Genomic DNA, 23,076 nt, shown 5'->3' on the forward strand with positions numbered 1-23,076 from the left:
ATTTGCACCCTGGCATCTAGAGTAAGTGCGATGTCCATTTCTGCCAGAAGAACGTTATGGACGCGACAGTGGTCAGGTGATGCGGATTCCAAACGACATATGGAAGTATTGCCGTATAAAGGGGAGGAGTTATTTGGGGTCGGTCTATCGGACCTGGTGGCCACAGCAACGGCTGGAAAATCCACCTTTTTTACCCCAGGTCACCTCTCAGCAGAAAAAGACACCGTCTTTTCAAACCCAGTCCTTTCGTCCCTATAAGGGCAAGAGGGAAAAAGGCCGCTCGTTCCTGCCCCGGGGCAGAGGAAGGGGAAAAAGACTGCACCATGCAGCCTCTTCCCAGGAGCAGAAGCCCCCCCCCCGCTTCTGCCAAGTCCTCAGCATGACGCTGGGGCTCTGCAAGCAGACTCGGGCAGACAGGGAGGCAGTATTGGAAGCTATTCACAAGCTGTATTCCCAGCAGGTGATAATCAAGGTACCCCTCCTACAACAGGGAAAGGGGTATTATTCCACGCTGTTTGTGGTACCGAAGCCGGACGGCTCGGTGAGACCAATTTTAAATCTAAAATCTTTGAACACTTACATAAAAAGGTTCAAATTCAAGATGGAGTCACTCAGAGCAGTGATAGCGAACCTGGAAGAAGGGGACTATATGGTATCTCTAGACATCAAGGATGCTTATCTCCATGTCCCAATCTACCCTTCTCACCAAGGGTACCTCAGGTTTGTGATACAAAACTGTCATTATCAGTTTCAGACGCTGCCGTTTGGATTGTCCACGGCACCACGGGTCTTTACCAAGGTAATGGCCGAAATGATGATTCTTCTTCGAAGAAAAGGCGTATTAATTATCCCTTACTTGGACGATCTCCTGATCAGGGCAAGGTCCAGGGAACAGTTAGAGGTCGGAGTAGCACTATCTCAGGTAGTGCTACGTCAGCACGGGTGGATTCTAAATATCCCAAAATCACAGCTGATTCCAACAACACGTCTACTGTTCCTAGGGATGATTCTGGACACAGTCCAGAAAAAGGTGTTTCTCCTGGAGGAGAAGGCCAGGGAGTTATCCGAGCTAGTCAGGAACCTCCTAAAACCAGGACAAGTGTCAGTGCATCAGTGCACGAGAGTCCTGGGAAAAATGGTGGCTTCTTACGAAGCGATTCCATGCAAGAACTTTTCAGTGGGATCTGCTGGACAAATGGTGCGGATCGCATCTTCAGATGCATCAGCGGATAACCCTATCTCCAAGGACAAGGGTATCTTTCCTGTGGTGGTTACAGAAGGCTCATCTTCTAGAGGGCCGCAGATTCGGCATTCAGGATTGGATGCTGGTAACCACGGATGCCAGCCTGAGAGGCTGGGGAGCAGTCACACAGGGAAGAAATTTCCAGGGCTTGTGGTCAAGCATGGAAACGTCTCTTCACATAAATATCCTAGAGCTAAGGGCCATTTACAATGCCCTAAGTCAAGCAAGGCCTCTGCTTCAGGGTCAACCGGTATTGATCCAGTCGGACAACATCACGGCTGTCGCCCACGTAAACAGACAGGGCGGCACAAGAAGCAGGAGGGCAATGGCAGAAGCTGCAAGGATTCTCCGCTGGGCGGAAAATCATGTGATAGCACTGTCAGCAGTGTTCATTCCGGGAGTGGACAACTGGGAAGCAGACTTCCTCAGCAGACACGACCTCCACCCGGGGGAGTGGGGAATTCTTCCAGAAGTCTTCCAAGTGATTGTAAACCGTTGGGAAAAACCAAAGGTGGACATGATGGCGTCCCGTCTCAACAAGAAACTGGACAGATATTGCGCCAGGTCAAGGGACCCTCAGGCAATAGCGGTGGACGCTCTGGTAACTCCGTGGGTCTTCCAGTCGGTATATGTGTTCCCTCCTCTTCCTCTCATACCAAAAGTACTGAGAATCATAAGAAGGTGAGGAGTAAGAACGATACTCGTGGCTCCGGATTGGCCAAGAAGAACTTGGTACCCGGAGCTGCAAGAGATGCTCACGGAGGACCCGTGGCCTCTACCTCTAAGGAAGGACCTGCTCCAGCAGGGACCTTGTCTGTTCCAAGACTTACCGCGGCTGCGTTTGACGGCATGGCGGTTGAACGCCGGATCCTGAAGGAAAAAGGCATTCCAGATGAAGTCATCCCTACCCTGATCAAGGCCAGGAAGGATGTAACTGCAAAACATTATCATCGCATTTGGCGAAAATATGTTGCGTGGTGTGAGGCCAAGAAGGCCCCTACGGAGGAATTTCAACTGGGTCGTTTCCTACATTTCCTGCAAGCAGGATTGTCTATGGGCCTAAAATTAGGATCCATTAAGGTTCAAATTTCGGCCCTGTCGATCTTCTTCCATATGCATATACAGCCTCCTTTTGTGCCTCCAGTGGCACCTTGGGATCTCAATGTAGTTTTAGGGTTCCTAAAATCACATTGGTTTGAACCACTTGCCACAGTGGATTTGAAATATCTCACATGGAAAGTGGTAATGCTGTTGGCCCTGGCTTCAGCCAGGCGCGTATCAGAATTGGCGGCTTTATCCTATAAAAGCCCTTACCTGATATTTCATTCGGGTAGGGCGGAATTGAGGACTCGTCCTCAATTTCTCCCTAAGGTGGTTTCAGCGTTTCACATGAATCAACCTATTGTGGTACCTGTGGCTACTAGGGACTTGGAGGACTCCAAGTTGCTGGACGTAGTCAGGGCCCTGAAAATATATGTTTCCAGGACGGCTGGAGTCAGAAAATCTGACTCGCTGTTTATACTGTATGCACCCAACAAGCTGGGTGCTCCTGCTTCTAAGCAGACGATTGCTCGTTGGATTTGTAGTACAATACAACTTGCACATTCTGTGGCAGGCCTGCCACAGCCAAAATCTGTAAAAGCCCATTCCACAAGGAAGGTGGGCTCATCTTGGGCGGCTGCCCGAGGGGTCTCGGCTTTACAACTTTGCCGAGCAGCTACTTGGTCAGGGGCAAACACGTTTGCTAAATTCTACAAATTTGATACCCTGGCTGAGGAGGACCTGGAGTTCTCTCATTCGGTGCTGCAGAGTCATCCACACACTCCCGCCCGTTTGGGAGCTTTGGTATAATCCCCATGGTCCTTACGGAGTTCCCAGCATCCACTAGGACGTCAGAGAAAATAAGAATTTACTTACCGATAATTCTATTTCTCATAGTCCGTAGTGGATGCTGGGCGCCCATCCCAAGTGCGGATTGTCTGCAATACTTGTATATAGTTATTGTTACAAACAAATCGGGTTGTTTATTGTTGGAAGCCATCTTTTCAGAGGCTCCTACGGTTATCATACTGTTAACTGGGTTCAGATCACGAGTTGTACGGTGTGATTGGTGTGGCTGGTATGAGTCTTACCCGGGATTCAAGATCCTTCCTTATTATGTACGCTCCTCCGGGCACAGTATCTTAACTGAGGCTTGGAGGAGGGTCATAGGGGGAGGAGCCAGTGCACACCAGCTAGTCTAAAGCTTTTACTTTTTGTGCCCAGTCTCCTGCGGAGCCGCTATTCCCCATGGTCCTTACGGAGTTCCCAGCATCCACTACGGACTATGAGAAATAGAATTATCGGTAAGTAAATTCTTTTTTTTTTTTTTTTTTTTTTTGGGGTGGGGGGCTGGTTAGTGTTATTTTCCCACACTTCCTAATAGCCTCAGGCAATGTAAACATTGTCTAGTCATTTTCTGCAATGCCTGACTTAGTTACTTTGTCTGCAACATGTACCGTATTCAAAACTTTGAAGCAGCTGGAATTCTTATCAAAAAGTAAGACCGTCCTGAACAGAAATAAGAAACTTCCAATTCGGAACAAATACAGTCCCAATAAAAGTTGATATCAATGTCTCCTAACCACTTAACTGACTATTTATTTTGCCAAAAACGGATTCTAAATTTTTTTTTTTTTTTTTTTATGAGTGACTTAGGTGAAGAACATGAATTTAACCCTATACCTAATGATTTTAGTTAAAAAAAGTAAAAAAATATATATATATATTTTTTAAAATATCTTTTCAGACATCAAAACATCTACCGGGAACATCGCGACCATCGGAACATCGCGACCATTCCGGCTTTCATTTTGAAAGCCGGGACAGCCTCCAGGTATACAGGGGAGGTCTGGGGGTGGCTTGGGAGGGTTAATTTACACTCCCCAGCGGCTGCCATTGTCTGCAACCGGGGGGATCCTGCCGTGCTGACTGATCAGCAGTGATCGACAGCATGGCAATCAGTAGGGGAGAGTGCAGGGAGGCAGAGGGACCTGTCCGGTCCCTCTGACAGCAGCTGCTAATACACTCTATCTGACTGGTCACATCCTGTGCGACCAGGTCAGATAGAGCACTTGCAGGCATGGTCGCATCTGATGCGACCATGCCAGGCAAGTCATTAAAGCTGCTCACTGTGGGTATTCTGGCGTCGGTATCCTGAATGCTGGCATCCCGACTGTTGGCAACTTAAACGTTTATCAGCAACTCAAGTGATGCTCCAATATGTGACAAAGAGAAAAAGTTATTTTCTCCGGCAGGATCCACAGGTTATCTACAGGATAACATTGGGATATGATAAAGTGGCAGCGGATTTGCTCATAGGTAAAGTCCTTTAGCAATGTATATGCCATCCTAAAGACTCCCTACTAGAGATACATACGTTATGGTAAGAACTTTCTCCTAAGTCACCAGTATCCACAGGATAACATTGGGATATGATGACGCGACAGCGGATTTGCACCAATCGGTCAAAGCTTTTCGGCCTCCCAGCATGCAACGGGCCCATCCATATGTGCCTGCCTCCTGGCTCAGACAAATCAGTTTTTTGTTTGGTGCGGCAGGAGCCGGACCATGGTCAATGAGCTTCTGGTTTTTAGCAGCCATAAGCTTTCTTATTTTATTTTTATAGTCTTACTATTTTTTTTGAGTGATCATTCTTAAAAGCGTCTTATACATACCTTCGAAAGAGTCGCTCCAACAACTCTCCGCCGGGCCGCGACAACGCTTACCCATGAGTACAGTGCTGTTTCGGCGGGCGTCTGTGTCTGATATACTAGCAGGTCCAGCAGACATTACGAGGCTGTGGCCGGAGCACGGGGAGAAGGTAAGGCCTCGGTTCTGCTTAGAGGGGGAATACAGACACAGCTATACTGCTTTGGGAGGAGACTACCAAAGAGTCGCTGACGCGGCTGCCACCTCGGGTGCACCATCGCTAGCCCTTGGGGATCATAGGCTCCAGGAGTAGTATGAGGCCATGATCCCTAGGGTTGATGTCAGCAGTGGGGAGTCAGACGCTCTCCTGGTTGCCCCTCCCCCCCGGTTCATGACCAGTTTCCTCCGAGTCTCCCACCATGAACTGTTTTCCCGCTTCCATCTGACACGCTGTGTACTAAGGGACCCAGTCGCAGTATAGGCGGCTATGTGACTGGTGCGTCAGTGTTCACTTGGGCGTCTGTGTTCACTATAGGTCCACGGAGCGGCGGTGTACACTAATAGCACCTGGATCCACTCAGCGTTCGCAGACGTATTGATCGATCCTGGAAGCAAGGTAAGTCTCCCTGTATCCCACTCTACTGAGTATGGGTTAAACAGCACTAAGTCTCTATCTACCTTTGAGTATGAATAGTTGGATAAATGCATATGAGTATGATAATATTACTGTGGTTTCTTTCGCTATGCGTCTGAATATGGTTAAAACTTTTATAAAGTAATGCAATAATATGTTTTTCCTACATACTTGAAATGTGTCTGTAGTTGATTGTGCTCATATTGCTTATTATACTAATGTATAACATGTGACTGACTGCTAGTGTGATTGCTGACTACTATAATTCGGTCAGTTTTTTTTCTATCTATTCCGATCCTCAATGCAGATGTATAGCAGGGTAGGGTCGGATTATATATCACTTTAACGAGTCTTAAAGTGATTACAGACACAAATTGTGTAGTACACTGTGTAAGTGTTGGTTATCATGTCTAAGAGCGGCAAAGGTGAGGAAGATACACTCAGCGCAACACTAACACTCATATCATGTTTGTCTTGCAAAGCTGGGTTAACCTCTCAGAATCTGCAAAAGTATGGTTTGTGTGCAAATTGTTTTAGCTTTCAAAAAGGTCTCTTGAATAGTACAAGGCAGATACAGGTGCAAGTTGATTCCCCCTTGGGCTATGTTTGCACAAACATTATCCAGTATAGCTGAGCGGATAATTCCAACTTTTGTACCAGAAATAGGTTACACGATTAACCCTTACATGCAGCTTCCCACCTGTGGTGTATCACAGCAGCAGCCTCTCAAAACAAACAGGATGAAAAGCCAGTGGTAAGTAAATCTACATCTACACAGTCTACACATGTTTCAGATGAGGATTCATCGGATGATGAAGGCTCATTAAGCTCTGGTTCTGCATACGAAGAGGAGGAGGTAAGCCTCAGCTCATTGAACATAGCTGAGTTAATTAAGGCAATGAAAGCCATTCTATCCTTAGAAGAATCAGAAGAGCCTGTGTTAATCCAAGGCACCTGTGTTTTTAAATGTCCCAAAACAGTTAAGACTGAGTTTCCTGGGTCAGATCAGCTGACGGAAATCATGGAAGAGGCTTGGGCTACGCCCAGTAAAATTTTTAGCATTCATATAAAATGGAATTCCAATTATCCTCTTCCAGCTGTGGATTGTTTAAAGAGGGAGGTGGCCCCCAAAGTCGATACACGTTATTCGATTAGTGCAAAAATCTACATTACCTCTGCCTTCAACATCATTAAATGATGTCACGAATAGGAGAGTGGATGGTTTTTTAAAAACCATTTTTCCATGTCTGGGGCAGTCATAAGACCAGCCATGGCTTCAGCTTCGATGGCAAAAGCAGTGGCTGCCTGGGCTGATGCATTGGAAGGAGATCTTTCAATGGCATCTAGAGAGCAAAAATCCCATAAGGCATAAATAAAACAGGCTGCAATGTTCTTGGAAGAAGCAGCTTTGTATATGGGTACAATTGCTTCCAGGGCATCAGTTTCAACAGTAGCCACTCACAGAGCAGTTTTGCGACGTACATGGAAAGCTGATTCAGAATCTAAAAAGGTTTTGTAGGCTTTACCTTTCTCTGGAGATAATCTTTTTGGTAAAGAATTGACACTTATTTTGGAGTCAGAAGCAGACTCCAAGAAAGTAAAGTTTTCTTCCACATACTAATTCAAACCTAAAGTTCCAGCTTTTCGGCCCTTTTGGTCTCAAGGAAAAGATAAAGGGAAAACTGATGGCAAACAGCCCTAATACAACAAGTCTAGTAAGACTAAAAAGCATTGGGCTACAAGAGGACCGGTTGGTAAAACAGAAAATAAGCCATCATCCTGATGGTGCGGGCCTCCACGTGGGGAACTCCAGGGTGGGAGGCCGACTACTTCAGTTTGCTCAGATCTGGCTGCAGTCTACGACAAATGCCTGGGTGCAGGAAGCGGTATCTCTCGGTTATGCATTTGCCTTCAAGAAACAACCTCCTCAAAGGTTTTTTTTTGTACCAGCCTATCTCGTGTAGAGACAAATTCCAGGGCTTTGCAAGAGGCAGTTCAGAAATTGCTTCAGTCAGGAGTAATCATTCCAATTCCTCCTGCACAACGAGGACAGGGTTTTTACTCCAACTTGTTTCTAGTTCAGAAGCCAAATGGGTCATTCTGGCCCATACTCAATCTCAAAGTGTTGAACAAGTACATTTGGGTACCTTGGTTTCATATGGAGACGTTACGTTCCATCATTTTGGCCATGGAGCCATGGGATTATATGGTTTTCCTGGATATCCAGGATGCTTATCTACATTCTCATATAGCACTGTCCCATCAGTGCTATCTCAGGTTCGCTAGCCTCCAACAGCATTTTCAATTTCCTAGCTCTACCTTTTGGGTTAGCCACAGCCTCCATTATCAAAATTATCGTGGTAATGTCCGCTTATCTACGCCAGCAGGGGATAAGAATTTTTCCATACCTCAATGATCTTTTAATCCTGGCACAGTTTCAGGAATTGCTCCTATGTCATCTGCAACAGACGATGTGTCTGCAGAAGCATGGGTGGTACATAAATTGGGCAAAATAGTCTCTGGTTCCGTCACAGCGGATGACTCACTTGGGGGCTGTACTGGATTTAAGCCTTCAAATAGTATTTTAACCTCTGAACAAGATATCCAAAGTTCAGTCAAGGATTCAGGACCTGCTACACAGTCAAAGGGTATCCATTCACGCAGCAATGCATGTGATGGGATTAATGGTTTCTACATTCCACATGGTGGAGAATGCCCAGTTCCACTTGAGGCCTCTGCAGTATCTGATCCTTGCCAAATGGAATGGGTTTTATCAGATGATAAAAACGCAGACTATGGTCCTTACGGTGATGGCTACAGGCATCCCATCTGGACAAAGGGAGACCCTTTTGGATATCAGACTGGGAAATTCTGACAACAGATGCCAGTCTCCAGGGCTGGGGAGCAGTGTCTGGAAGGTTTTGTTTCCAGGGGCAATGGACCAAGGAAGAAGGTTGCCTGCCAATTAATATATTGGAACTTCGGGCTATATACATGGCACTGATTAAGACAAAGGACATCCTTCAGGGAAAACCAGTTCAAATCTGCTAGTAAATGCGACGACAGTAGCGTACCTCAACCATCAGGGAGGAACTCGTAGCCAAAAAGCTATGAAGGAGGTAAGTCGCACACTAAAGTGGGCAGATCTTCGTCATTCAGCCGTGTCCGCAGTGTTCGTTCCGGGAGTCCTAAACTGGGAAGTGGATTTTCTCAGTCGACACGCCATTCAGGCAAGCAAATGGGCTCTACACCTGGAGGTCTTCCAGACTCTAGTCGACAAGTGGGGGTTGAGAGAGAGAGATCTCATGGCGTCCCATCAGAACAACAAAGTTCTCACATATGGGTCAAGAACAAAGGATCCCAGAGCTATATTTGTGGATGTCCTGTCGGTGAGATGGGACTTTCATCTGGCATATGTGTTCCTCCAGTCACCTTATTACCCAGGGTGGTGAGAAAGATAAAGCAAGGAAAAGGTGCCGTGATACTAATAGCTCCGGCTTGACCCAGAAGACATTGGTACACAGATCTGCAGAGAATGTCGATGAATGCTCCATTCCTGCTCCCTCAACGTCCAAATCTACTGACGCAGGGTCCTTGTTATCACAGACATCTGGATAGACTTTCTTTGATGGCGTGGCTCTTGTGAGACCTCTATCCTGAAGTCAGGAGGATTAGCACAACAGGTAATTCAAACAATGCTCAGAGCAAGGAAACCTTCCTGATTTTGTCTGAGCCAGAAGGCGGGGCTATATGGGCGGGCCCGTTGCATGCTGGGAGGCCGAAAAGCTTTGACCGATTGGTGCAAATCCGCTGTCGCGTCATCATATCCCAATGTTATCCTGTGGATACTGGTGACTTAGGAGAAAGTTTTTACCATAACGTATGTATCTCTAGTAGGGAGTCTTTAGGATGGCATATACATTGCTAAAGGACTTTACCTATGAGCTTGTGCATATATTGGGGGTCATTCCGAGTTGATCGTAGCTGTGATAAATTTAGCACAGCTACGATCAGGCACTCAGACATGCGGGGGTTGCCCAACTAGTCCGCCCCCAATGCACAGCGGCAATGCTTTTGCATTTCAGGAGTACCTCCCAGCCAGCGCAGATCCTGGGGCTGGCCAGGAGAACTTCTTCGCTGCCCGGGTCGCAGCGGCTGCGTGTGACATGCAGCCGCCGCGGCCCACCCACCCCAACGGTCCAGTCATGCCTGCGTTGGCCGGACCGCGCCGACTAAACGGCAGCTTAACGCCGTCGTCCAGCCCCCTCCCGCCCAGCGACCGCCCCTGCCTTCGGCTGTCTGGCATGCGCAGTACTGACCTGACCGCACTGCTGCGATAAACTGCAGCGTGCGATCGGGTCAGAATGACCCCCATTGTTCTGTATCTCACCACTTACAGACCTATTTTGCAGGATCTTCAAGTAATAGATTCACCTTTCTGAAAGTTAGAATTTGGTTTATATCAATTGTACTGGTGCTTAGGAAGACTACCTTACGTGTTCCATCACAGTACTGTGACTTCTTCAGAGAGCTTAATATAATTTTTATAGTATTTTTTTTATAAAGTGGCAAGATAGTAAACACTGCTGTAAATTGACAGGTTTATGATGCACATAAATAACAATAACATTAAACTGCAATCTGATAGGTGTGGGGTACATAACGTAGCAGCAAGCGGGGAAAGCGGTTTGTGGCTGCTATAAGGCCAGAAGCCTGATCAGTCATCAGTTTTGGCGGATGACACTTTCCTTCACTGTCTAGTAATATGGTACACATAGAATGACAATGAGATATTGTTGAAGGTGGGAAGATGAAAGTCCCTGCAGAAATGGAAAACCATATAATGCGCCCTTAAAACATATGTTTTTGTTTAAGAATACCAGCAACCCGCCAACTGTTTACACCTTCCTGTTACTATACAACAGGGGTGGGGAATCTTTTTTCTACCGAGGGCCATTTGGATATTTATAAAATCCTTCGGGGGCCATACAAAAATTCTCAACTTAAAAAACAACTCTGCCCCCCAGTAGGTCTGCCACTTAGAGGTACTGTGTGTGCGTGCCAAAAAAATGGGTGTGGCCAGTTAAAATGGGACGTGATACACATATGCCCCCAATAGTGCAGTGCCAGATCCACAATTGCCCCCACAGTGCCAGGTATACAAATGCCCCCACAGTGCCAGGTATACAGATGCCCCCACAGTGCCAGGTATACAGATGCCCCCACAGTGCCAGGTATACAGATGCCCCCACAGTGCCAGGTATACAGATATCCCCACAGTGCCAGGTATACAAATGCCCCCACAGTGCCAGGTATACAGATGTCCCCACAGTGCCAGGTATACAGATGTCCCCACAGTGCCAGGTATACAGATGCCCCCACAGTGCCAGGTATACAGATTCCCTCACAGTGCCAGGTATACAAATGCCCCTCACAGTGCCAGGTATACAGATGTTCCCACAGTGCCAGGTATACAAATGCCCCTCACAGTGCCATGTATACAGATGTCCCTCACAGTGCCATGTATACAGATGTCCCCACAGTGCCAAGTATACAAATGTCCCAACAGTGCCATATATACAGATCCCCCCCCCCCCGTGCTGCTTACCGCTCCTTTCGGCGGGACACGGAGGAGAGCGCCGCTATGTTGGGCGGCGGCGTGTAGGACCGGCATCCGCGGCTCCTGATTGGCTGACGGTCCGCGAGCTCTGATTGGCTCATGAACCGGCGGCTGGTTTCAAGTCCTACACGCCGCCGCTCCCAACCCGACAGCCGCGCTCTCCTCCCTTTTCTGACAGCTGAAACACTGAGAGAAGCGGGTGGGCCGGAGCAAACGGCCCCGCGGGCCTTATACGGCCCGCGGGCCGGAGGTTCCCCACCCCTGCTATATAAGCTTTTACAGGCAGGTCCCTCCATCCTCTCTTGTACTATCCAGGCACCAGTGCACTGCTGTCTTATATCATTCTCCCCTTCATTGGTTACAGGATCACAGATGTACTGAATCCATTCTCTCCTGCGACTCGCCACTATATTCTCTTCCTGGATTCAGCTATTCTTATTATTTGTTCTACTTAGTCGGTGGTGTGATATTAATGTTGGTCCTTATGCTATGTACAGTACTTATGTTTTAGTCTCCCATTGTGTATGGAATTTATGCCACAATACCCTGTTATTTTTTTCTATGTTTTCCCTGTACAGCACTGTCTATTCTTTTTGGCGCCTTTTATCAATAAAAGATGATAATAATTTCATAGAGGAATAGAAACATATTTCCAAAGGTTCCCTTTGAGTTTTTTTGTCTCTTAATTTGTTACTTATTAGGCAGGTACATTATAAACATGAGATGCAGTCATTGATTAAACTGCACACAGGGAAAAGGGAGAATACATGTGATCCATTTCAGCACTGCAGGAAGTCAATCACAGGTAGTTTCATTTTGTCACATTTAACACAAGGGTGACAGAAGGATTGTTAGGATACACCTTGTTTAACAGGAATCATGTTTTCCAATGCATATACTGCTTCATACACGGCAATTTTAATAAATGGGCAATTGCCTTGGACCTTTCATGACAGGTGGACTCTATTGCATTCCTAAGCAACAAAATCTGGTTGAAATTCACATAGCCATCCTTTCAGATATTTGGTTTTCTTGGAAGAAAAGAGACCCATTGTTTTAAAGTGTCTCACTTCTTTCAAGAGGAAAGTTAACGTTAAGAAAGGGCAGACCAAAATACTAGTGTGCATCATGCAAACTAACCATTATACTGCCGTAACATAAGCCAAGCACTTAAAGGCCCCCAACCACTAGTCCAATTTGGGCACTTTTCTTCAGATTTCGACACATCTGACCGTCATATCTGAAGAGAAGTGTCACATCAGATGGCTCTTCCGTTCCGATGCGCATTCCCGTGTCAGATATATCTGAACTACAGATCTCTGAGGCTGCCCCAACTATTTATCTGAATCTGAAGAAAACAGGTGCACATCGGATTGTTTTTTTTACTTCAGATGTATCTGATCAGATTCATCTGAAGCGTCTCTTGACTGGCATCTCCCCGGCCACTCCCACCCACCAAGAGGGGGAACAGCAGCAGCAGCAGCAGCATCAGATCAATCGCATGTAGCATGTGTGCATCAGATATATCTGAAGTGAATGTAATTAAAATTAAAGCCAGGGTCTGATCCAATTCCCAGGACGCTCCCGGGAGAGTTCAAGAGAAATCTGATACTATCTGCAGTTCAGACAAGTCTGAGTAGTGGATGGCCACCTTAAGGCCCCCAACCACTAGTCCAATTTGGGCACTTTTCTTCAGATTTTGACGCATCTGACCAAATAATCTGAAGAAAAGTGTCACATCAGATGGCTCTTCCGATCCAATGCTCACTCCCGTGTCAGATATGTCTGAACTACAGATCTTTGAGGCTGCCCCAACTATTTAACTGAATCTGAAGAAAACAGGTGCACATCGGAGTGTTTTCTTTTTACTTCAGATGTATCTGATCAGATTCATCTGAAGTGTCACTTGACTGGCATCTCCCTGGCCACTCCCACCCACCACAGGACGCGGCGGCAGCAGCATCAGATCAATCGCATGTAGCATGTCTGCATCAGCTATATCTGATGCGATCTGACACATGATAGATCGCAAAAAAGGATAAGAAACAGGGATCAGTTTCTCTGGGTGCACTCACTCCCTTTCATACAAATATTGTTATTAATATTGTATCTGTATTGTTGCATTTTTTACATTAAATTTAATAGTACATTTCCAATACCCGTATGGAATAAATATACTTTATTGGTATCCCATATGAAGTATTATTGTGAACTATACATGAGGTCACAAAAAGCGCAAGTATAAAAACAATGAAAAGATAGTTAGACGTGATAAAGAAAAAATGGACAAAAAAGGAAAAGTTTTATTTTGTCCTGGTGAAAAACAATAAAAAGATATTAAAAACAAAGCCGTGTGCCGTCTGTGATTTATATTTATGTTCCACTTCTCTATCACTTAGAACAAGATATTTGTGACATATATTGTATATTCATAATAAATTGTGACCATATCAATGTTCTGTTCTCTAATTGACCTGTCGCAACCTGCTCAAATGGTGTTATGTAATTTCTGCTCTATTTGCACTTGAGCATTATTGTGTGATGTCTTGTAAGGAAAGTAATTCCCCAACCTTAATACCGTATCTGTACTGTTATTCTATTAAATGTTACAATCATGGCTAAATGATACACATGTATTCATTTTGTGTTAAACAGAATAGTAGAGATACAAATGTTACTTAAATAAACAGGACATTCCTTATGTTGTACATGTATCACTATACCATTAAAGACCTGCAGTTTTTTAATGCAAATTCTCCTGAGAAAATATTCGTATGGCTATGTGGCACTTTGTGCTCATATAGTACACATCTATGAATATATAATAAATAGCCAAACGATTCCCAGTTATATCACAATAAAGAGTTTTATGATAACCCTTTATTGTGTACACAAAGGTACAGTAATAATCTCTTACTTTCACTAAATGAATTGTGCATTCTTTAATCGGGTGGTATTCATGTGACCGCCGGTCAGCTGACCGACAGGAACATGACCTCCACCAGCCCGACGTGTCACTATCCCGATGGTCGGCATGCCGACCAACAGGGACTATTTCCACTTGTGGGTGTCCACAACACCCATAGAGTGGGAATAGAACCTGTGGCGACCGCAGGTCGCCAACGAGCCCGCGGCGAGCGGAGCGAGCCCGCAAGGGGCTTGCTGCACTCGCCCCTCCCCGCCGGGATCCCGGCGTCGGTAAGCTGACTGGCGGTCTCCTGACCGCCGGTCAGCAGTACTACACCCCTTTAATCGCCAGTAAGGTAGTGTGCACGATCTCAATTAATGTATTATTTGAATATATCTTCCTAGTTTCTCAAATGATAGTTTTTAGAATAGTACGTTATAAACGTGATTCCCAGTTCCTAATACAGTGCTCCACTACAGCTCATGCCTCCGTCGGCTACCTGGTAGTAGGGAGGCTATTATACTGAAAAGTTGCTATCATGAGTAGGTATATACATTCCTGCATGAACCTTAAATACACTTATGATGTTAATATATATTGTAACCTCTAAATATGCATATAGACAGCACTAGTATATACTACACTGGTCTGTGCTATCGAGTGTCATAAAGGTCCCACAGGACAACAAGTGCTGTTTGTAATGCATACGCCGGAGTTCTCACACTGCCGTACTGCTTATGGCCGGGACCCTTATATACATTTAATACACCATCACAATAACATAAGTTGCCAGGTATCACAGTGGATTAGTGATTCCCACACATTAGTAATAAATCATTCATTTAGATAGACAGGGCACTGCTATTCCCCTAGATAGATCACATCAGATATATCTGAAGTGAATGTAGTGAAAATTAAAGCCAGGGTCCAGTCCGATTCCTGGGAGAGTTCAAGATAAATCTGATGCGATCTGCAGTTCAGACAAGTCTGAGTAGTGGGGGCCTTTAATCTGAGACTTCCAGACCACACATTGATCCAAAATGTAAGCAAAAACCTAATTGAAGCATCAAGTATCCTGAAGGGGGTGTAGCCTGGCTGCACATAAGACAGACGTATGACGATTGCTCTCCATGGTTACTCTGGAAGGGTATAAATTTAATTTGCCGGCTGTCGGGATCCCGGCGGTCAGGATACCGACACTGGAATCCCGAAAGCTGGCAATGCCAACAGCTGGAATACCGGCGCTACAGGGCTATTCCCACATGTGGGTGTCCACGAAAGGGGACTCTTTGCGCTCGCCCCGCTGCCAGTATATTGTTGGCCAGCATCCCGGCAACCGGTAAATCATACTGAATCCCCTGTAAGTCAATACATCATATAGCTAAGAATTTGACCAAAGAAAATGCACATTTCTCTGTTTATAGTATATTACATGCTAACGTCTATAATTCTCCAGGTCAAAAAGAATCACTGCCTTTAGTGGTGAAATAGACCTTAAGCCTTATCGGCATGTCAATAGAACCTTTAGTTTCATGTGGGAGTATTTTTAAACTTTCCAATCAATGTTTAAATTGTGTTTCATATTCTGCCATTATTAGATCTAAACATGTTCACACTGTATACACATTCTTAATACAAGTGTTACATACTTTTTCTTATGTGTTTTTTTTTTTTATACTTTGATTAACATAGATCAGTGGTTCCCAAACTGTGTGCCTTGCACCCCTGGGGTGCCATGATGCTCTTGCAAGGCGGCCTCAGATTGATGGTCCATGACCAAATTCAATTATTTATGGTCAAAGTGATAGGCTGCCAGTCATAAAATATGTGGACAATCGGAAGCCAAACTGTACACCACCACATAACTGACCCTAGGGAGGACAGGAAGGCACAATTTACTGAATTTAATTAATTTGTTCCAAATTTATCAATAAAAATATTTTATTCTAGGGCTGCTGTGAAAAAAATGCTGATTTAAGAAAGTTTGGGAACCATTGGCCTAGATATTTGCTGCATTGCAACTTGACATTTCCTGCACTGGTTAACTGCCTTACATTCCAAAACTCTGTCTGGATAGTAGTGATAAAAAGAAATGTCAATAAGTGTCTTTCTATAGAGGTCACGTAAAAACCAGAACTTAAAATAATATTTCAAGTTGGGGATGAGAAGGTTTACATTATTCATGTTTAATGTGTGTGCGTTTACTCATCAGTTATTATTCTCACCTCTGAGCTTGATCTATATGGTTGTAACTGATAAATTCCTATAAGAGTATGTGTCCCTGGGTTGCAGCTCTTTTGCCTACTGACCTTGCAATAGGGCTGGGATTACACAATTCTCCTTGCACTCTCTACAGTCATCAGATATTAATTCCATCAAAATATTGCAGATGGTTTTGTCACAGAAACTGCGGAATTGTAAAGGACCTACACACCACACCCAATGCAAATGTTCAGGCCTGGATGATGACTCAGAGGCAATATTAAATCTGATCCAAAAAACCTCAGAGACGGGAGTTGTTTTGTACACAAATGGTGTCTTAATAAGCTATGTTGGCATTTTCTTGGCTTGGGAGCATGATTCTCCACCCACACCTACTCCATTTATACCCAGATCAGTGTAATGTGCTGCCTTAGTGTCTCTCTCCAATAGGAAAGGCTCAGGATAGAACAGGCTTCCAGTAGTATTTTACAAGAAATGTATAGAATTGATATTGTATAATCAGGCTGTCTTTTGATGGCAAATTGTCCTTCTCACGATGGAAGCCCTTATAAAGGTATTAATTGTACCTAAACCGGATAAGAACCCAACTTTTATATAGTTCATACATAGCCATTACATTACTCATCGTGCATGTAACTGTTCTTGCTACAATCCTTGCAAATAGATTAAACTTGATGTTTCAAATTTTTAATTCACCCTATCCAGTATGACTTGAGTCTTCAAAAATCAACTTCCTTACATGTGTAGGCACCCACATGACAAGGGGAGAGGTTTAAATGAGAAGTCAAGGGAGTAGATATAAAGTCTATATTCACCCGGAATTATAAATGGTGATTGCACGCTTTTGGTTCTACAATTATACTGCGTATGGTGGCAGAGAAAATATAAGTCAGCGTTTTCAGTTACTTCTGGCTGTTGGGTCCACAGGTAATACTGTAAAAATACAGTATAGTACAAGCACTTGTAGCACTATACTAACTGCCCATGAGTGCTGTTGAATAGTGCTTCCTGAGCGCCCTTGGGTGCAAATTCATACTCTCTCGTGCATAGGTGTGAAATACAAGTGTTGCCCTAATATTGTTTATATCTGAAAACCACACCCATGGGTGACATCCTGACCGCCGGGATGCTGAATGTATACACTCAGGGGTTTGTACATCACACAATAAAGTACCCCTTAATAACTTTACCCTTACTGCCTGTTGGCCATTCACTAAGAACACAGTTGACATTGTTACTAAAAAGCGAAGCACATATTTGTGTAAAAACTAATGTCACCTATATATGTGTGCCATGTCACATACAGTACTGTATGTCAGTTTGCTTACACTGATTCTATACTGTTTATGGATTCATCTACTTTTATAGGTCTTCATCTAAGAAAAAACAGGAATTGTATGAGTACATGAATTCTAATGCAGAAAGAAATGTGTGCAAGAGTAAAAAAAAAAATTAACCTCAGAAGACATGGGCATTTTAGAAACCTTAAGGCCATGTTGACAATTATTAGATATCTAGAGTCCCTCTGACACAATTACTCTGATCCTAAGGGTTTATTTATCCACCAGCTATTTTTCAAAATTAGAGATTTTTTGCCGCAGGATTGATTGAAAGCAACATTTTATAAAAGTCTAAACCAGCATCTTTTGCTTGTAGAAAAACTGCTGCTTAATAAATCAACCACCAGTGTCCTATAAAGCAACTGAATATGTGATAAAGGGGGTGACCCCTCAACCACAAAACAATTAAAAGTACAACATACACAAATGGGAATATTGAACTACTAATATTGGTGGTTCCCAAACGCGGTCCTCAGAGCACCCCAATAGGCCAGGTTTTAGAGATATCCATGTTTAGGCACAGGTGACTTAATTAGTACTTGAGTGGCACAACAGAGATGTCCCTAAAACCTGGACTGTTGAGGTGCCTTGAGTACCAAGCTTGGGAACCACTTACTTATACAGTTAAGACATTTATAAATGATACTAGTTAAATCCATTTTATTTTAGATAATCTGGGAACTCCACTGTTGTACTTCATCTACCATTCTGTTGTCTGAGCGTCTATTTGTTTTATGCTCTAGTGTCAGTGTGATCAGTTACCTCCTCTACTCTTAAGGGGGGTACACAAGGGAAGATGTGTGCTGAGTGATCTGTCACAGAACGCTCAGCACCCATCTCTCCCCTGGCTCAGCGCACAGCGTGAGGTGTGCTGAATGGGGGGGGGGGGGTCACTTGATCTGACTAGATTGCTTAGAAATTAAGCATGTATCTCTCCGTGTGCATGCCAATAGCGATACTTATGCGCGGTCCCCAGGCACAATCTAGAGTCGGCGATAGCGACGCGTAGGGACAGCGCATAAGTATCGCTATTGGCATGCACACGGAGCGATCCATGCTTAATTTCTAAGCAATCTAGTCAGATTGCTTAGAATTTAAGCACACATCGCTACGTGTGTACCCGCCTTGGAGGAACGAGTTTATTCTATTATATTAGTTATCTTTTTAGAATTTCAGTATTTGTTTACTAGAACAATTGCAAGCTAACATTATAGATCATTTGTGAAAAGCATTATTTTCTGGCTCACAGGGAGGAAGATGATATTAATGATGTCACTTCTATGGCTGGCGTTAACCTAAGTGAAGAGAGTGCCTGTATTTTGGCAACAAACTCAGAACTAGTTGGTGCTGTGATTCGATCTTGTAAAGATGAGCCCTTTCTATTTACATCTGCTCTGCAAAGCCGAATCTTAGACATAGGTAAGTTGTAGTGAGGTAGGTGCTTATTACAGTATGCCTTTTTACAGAAATAGATGGGGATGCCTCTTTCAGGTTGTATTTGGCTGCATTAAAACATCTATTATATTTGTTTTACCATAATGTTTTAAATGTTTCTTTATGTATTATTTATGCATTTTGTTAGCTTGCACTACAATTGCAGCAGTGATGTGCGGTGGGGTGAGGCAGGTAAAGAGGAGCCTTTTCTGTCATACTATCATTCGTGCCAGAGTTTTGACCGTAGAAAGTATAAAAAATACAAAGAATTTGTTTGAAATATCTTCTTTTCATTATTCTAATCATTTTTATCGCCAAAACTCTTGAGTAAAAAGTCTGTCAGGTGAGGCACTGCCTATCTTTTCTGCACATACTCCATGGCACCAAATGTTGTACTGCGAATGTGCGTTTTTCTGGTGGGATTTTTGCCGCTTCTGCAGGGCCCGTTGCGGGACTCTGAGAAGGTAAGTATTACAACAACATGGGTGCAGTGTGCGTGGTGTGGGCCCCCCCTGGAACCAGAGGCCCGTGTGCACCACATACACTGCACCCATGAAAGAAACGCCAATGGTATAAGTATATATTTGGGTTAATGTAACTTTATTTTTAAATCTTGCAAAAACAACCAATTACTTCCAACTGCAAGCCTAAAAACACTTATCCCACTCATAAAGCACCCCATATACCTGTCCCATACCTTGAACCCCAATTTCCATCACTTTTCCCTTTTTCACCCCAAAACTGCCATCTTATTATTGGCTAATTAAAAGTAATTAAAAACTTAAAAGAACTTAATTAGCCATTAAGGGGGGTGTCCAAGGGGTTCTGAACCAAGTCCCAAAATTTTTACTAAAAAATAGGCATTTTCCCCAACTTTTCACCTGCTCAGAGAAATTTGCAATAAACCCTATGTAGAATTATCGCATGCGAGTAACTGGATAGCTGTGATATTGTGGGTTGCGGAAAAAATATACGTTATGGTAAGAAATTACCATTGATAACGGTATTTCTCCTAAGTCCACAGGTTCCACAGGATAACAATAGGATATGATGGAGCGACAGCAGATTGGCACCAAATGATCAAAAGCTTTCAGGCCTCCCAGGATCCAGCGGGCCCGTCCATATATCCACACCCACTGGCTCAGGCAAATCAGTTGTATTCCAAAGCACTAGGCAGGAGCATCATCTAGAGCCCTAATCAGGTGAGATGAACACACATGCACACCCTTCCATACAAGATGGAAGAGGTAAGTGAGTAGAAGGAACCTCAAATCAGGTGCGTCAGGGTGGGATCCGTGTGGAACCTGTGGACATAGGAGAAATACCGTTATCAACTGTAAGTTCTTACCATAACGTATATTTCTCCGGCAGGGTCCACAGGTTATCTACAGGATAACAATGGGATTTCCCAAAGCAACTTAGTGGTGGGGACTCTCCTGATTGGTCAGGAGAACCTTACGCCCGAATTCAGTGTCATGAGAGGCAAAAGTATCCAAGGCATAATGTCTAATAAATGTGTTAATGGAAGACCATATGGCTGCCTTACATATCTGTTCTGCTGAAGCACCATGTTGTGCTGCCCATGAAGGATCTACCTTACGAGTAGAGTGAGCAGAGACATTAGCCGGAACAGGGTGATCCGCTTGAGAGTATGCTTCTAAAATCGTCATTCGAAGCCGTCTTCCCAGCGCCTGTTTAGTAGCAGGCCATTCTCTCTTGTGAAATCTGTAGAGAATAAAGAATCTGTCTTTCTGATGGCACTGGTACGATCCATGTAGATACTTACGCCCGGACCACGTCCAGCGACGCATCTCCCGCAGAAAGTCCCGATACCTGAAAAGCCGGGACTACAATTTCTTCATTAAGGTGGAATTTAGACACCACCTTAGGAAGATACCCAGACCTAGTTCTGAGAACTGCTTTATCTGGATAAAAATTCAGAAAAGGGGAACGACATGACAGCGCTCCTAAATCTGACACTCTTCTGGATGATGCCATAGTCAGTAGAAAGAGAACTTTAGCTGTCAACCATTTAAGATCCACTTTATTAAGTGGTTCAAACGGGGCAACTTGAAGAGCTTTTAGGACTAGATTTAAGTCCCCAGGTACTGTAGGAGGAACAAAAGAAGGTTGAATGCGCAGCATTCCCTGGAAAAAGTACCCACATCCTGTAAATTGGCAATTATCTTTTGTAACCATACAGTCAATGCTGATACTTGCACTCTCACGGAAGCCACCTTCAAACCTTTATCCATTCCTGCCTGAAGGAAAGCTAAGACCCTGGAAACTCTGAAAGATTTAGGGTCCCTACTTCTTTCACTGCACCAATGAATATAGGCCTGCCATATTCGGTGATAAATACGAGCTGAGGAGGGTTTCCTTGCTCTGAGCATTGTTTGAATTACCTGTTGTGAGAATCCTCTTGACTTCAGGATAGAGGTTTCAAGAGCCACGCCGTCAAAGACAGTCGATCCAGATGTCTGTGATAACAAGGACCCTGCATTAGTAGATCTGGACATTGAGGGAGCAGCAGTGGAGCATCCATCGACATTCTCTGCAGATCTGTGTACCAATGCCTTCTGGGCCAAGCCGGAGCTATTAGAATCACGGCACCCTTTGCTTGCTTTATTTTCCTCACCACACTGGGTAACAGGATAATTGGAGGAAACGGATAAGCCAGATCAAAGTCCCATTTCACTGACAAGGCGTCCCTTTGTTCTTGACCCGTATGCGGGCACTTTGTTGTTCAGATGGGACACCATGAGATCTATCTCTGGCAATCCCCACTTGTCTACTAGAGACTGAAAGACCTCTGGGTGTAGAGCCCATTCACTTGCCTGAATGGCGTGTCAACTGAGAAAGTCCGCTTCCCAGTTTAGGACTCCCGGAACGAATACTGTGGACAAGACTGGGAGATGGAGTTCTGCCCACTTTAGTATGTGACTTACCTCCTTCATTGCTGTTTGGCTGCAGGTTCCTCCCTGATGGTTGAGGTACGCTACTGCCATTGCATTGTCCGAGCGGATCTGGACCGGTTTTCCTTGAAGTGTGTCCTTTGACTGAATCAGTGCCATGTATATGGCCCGAAGTTCTAACAGGTTTATTGGCAGGCAACTTTTCTTCTGTGGTCCATTGTCCCTGGAACCATAATTTTCCGGACATTGCTCTCCAGCCCTGAAGACTGGCCACTGTTGTCATGATCTCCCAATCTGATATCCAAAAGGGTCTCCCCTTGTCTAGATGGAATGTCTGTAGCCGCCAGGCTAATGACTTTCTTACCTTTTCTGAAGTCTGTTTTTTTATTGTCTGATGTACTCCATTCCATCTGGCCAGAATCAGATGCAGCAGAGGTCTTGAATGGAATTGTGCATACTCCACCATGTTGAATGTTGACACCGTCAAACCCATCACTCGCATTGCTGCGTGAATTGATACTTTTTGACTGTGTAACAACTCCTGAGTTCTTGACTGTACCTTGGATATCTTGTTTCGAGGTAAAAATACGTTCTGCAGACTTGAATCCAGTACAGCCCCCAAGTGAGTCATACGTTGTGACGGAACCAGAGATGACTGCCCAATTTATGAGCCACCCGTGCCTCTGCAGACATGTTATTGTCTGTTGGAGATGGCACAGGAGCAATTCCTGTGATTGTGCCAGGATTAAAAGGTCGTCGAGGTATGGAAAAATTCTTATCCCCTGCTTGCGGAGATAAGCTGCCATAACCACTATGATCTTGGTAAATACTCTGGGGGCTGTGGCTAACCCAAAGGGTAAGGCCTGGAACTGAAAATGCTGCTGGAGGATGGCGAACGTGAGATAACACTGATGGGACAGTGCTATAAGAACATGTAGGTATGCATCCTGAATATCCAGGGATACCATATAATCACCTGGCTCCATGGCCAAAACTATGGAGCGTAACGTCTCCATGTGAAACCTTGGTACCCAACTGTATTTGTTTAGCATTTTCAGATTGAGAATGG

The 23,076-nt window shown here is 44.5% G+C and overlaps 1 protein-coding gene across 1 annotated transcript in view; it reads left to right on the forward strand.

The window, feature by feature from the left end:
* Positions 1-23,076, forward strand: part of TAF4B (TATA-box binding protein associated factor 4b) — a 319,736-nt gene that overhangs the window by 198,530 nt on the left and 98,130 nt on the right. Inside the window, exon 10 of the mRNA XM_063923630.1 lies at positions 18,908-19,077. Within this exon, the coding sequence (XP_063779700.1) occupies positions 18,908-19,077 (170 nt within the window). The remainder of the gene's footprint in view (positions 1-18,907; positions 19,078-23,076) is intronic.

Source organism: Pseudophryne corroboree, chromosome 5 (assembly GCF_028390025.1).
Source record: "Pseudophryne corroboree isolate aPseCor3 chromosome 5, aPseCor3.hap2, whole genome shotgun sequence".
In the NCBI taxonomy this organism is placed as follows: domain Eukaryota; kingdom Metazoa; phylum Chordata; class Amphibia; order Anura; family Myobatrachidae; genus Pseudophryne; species Pseudophryne corroboree.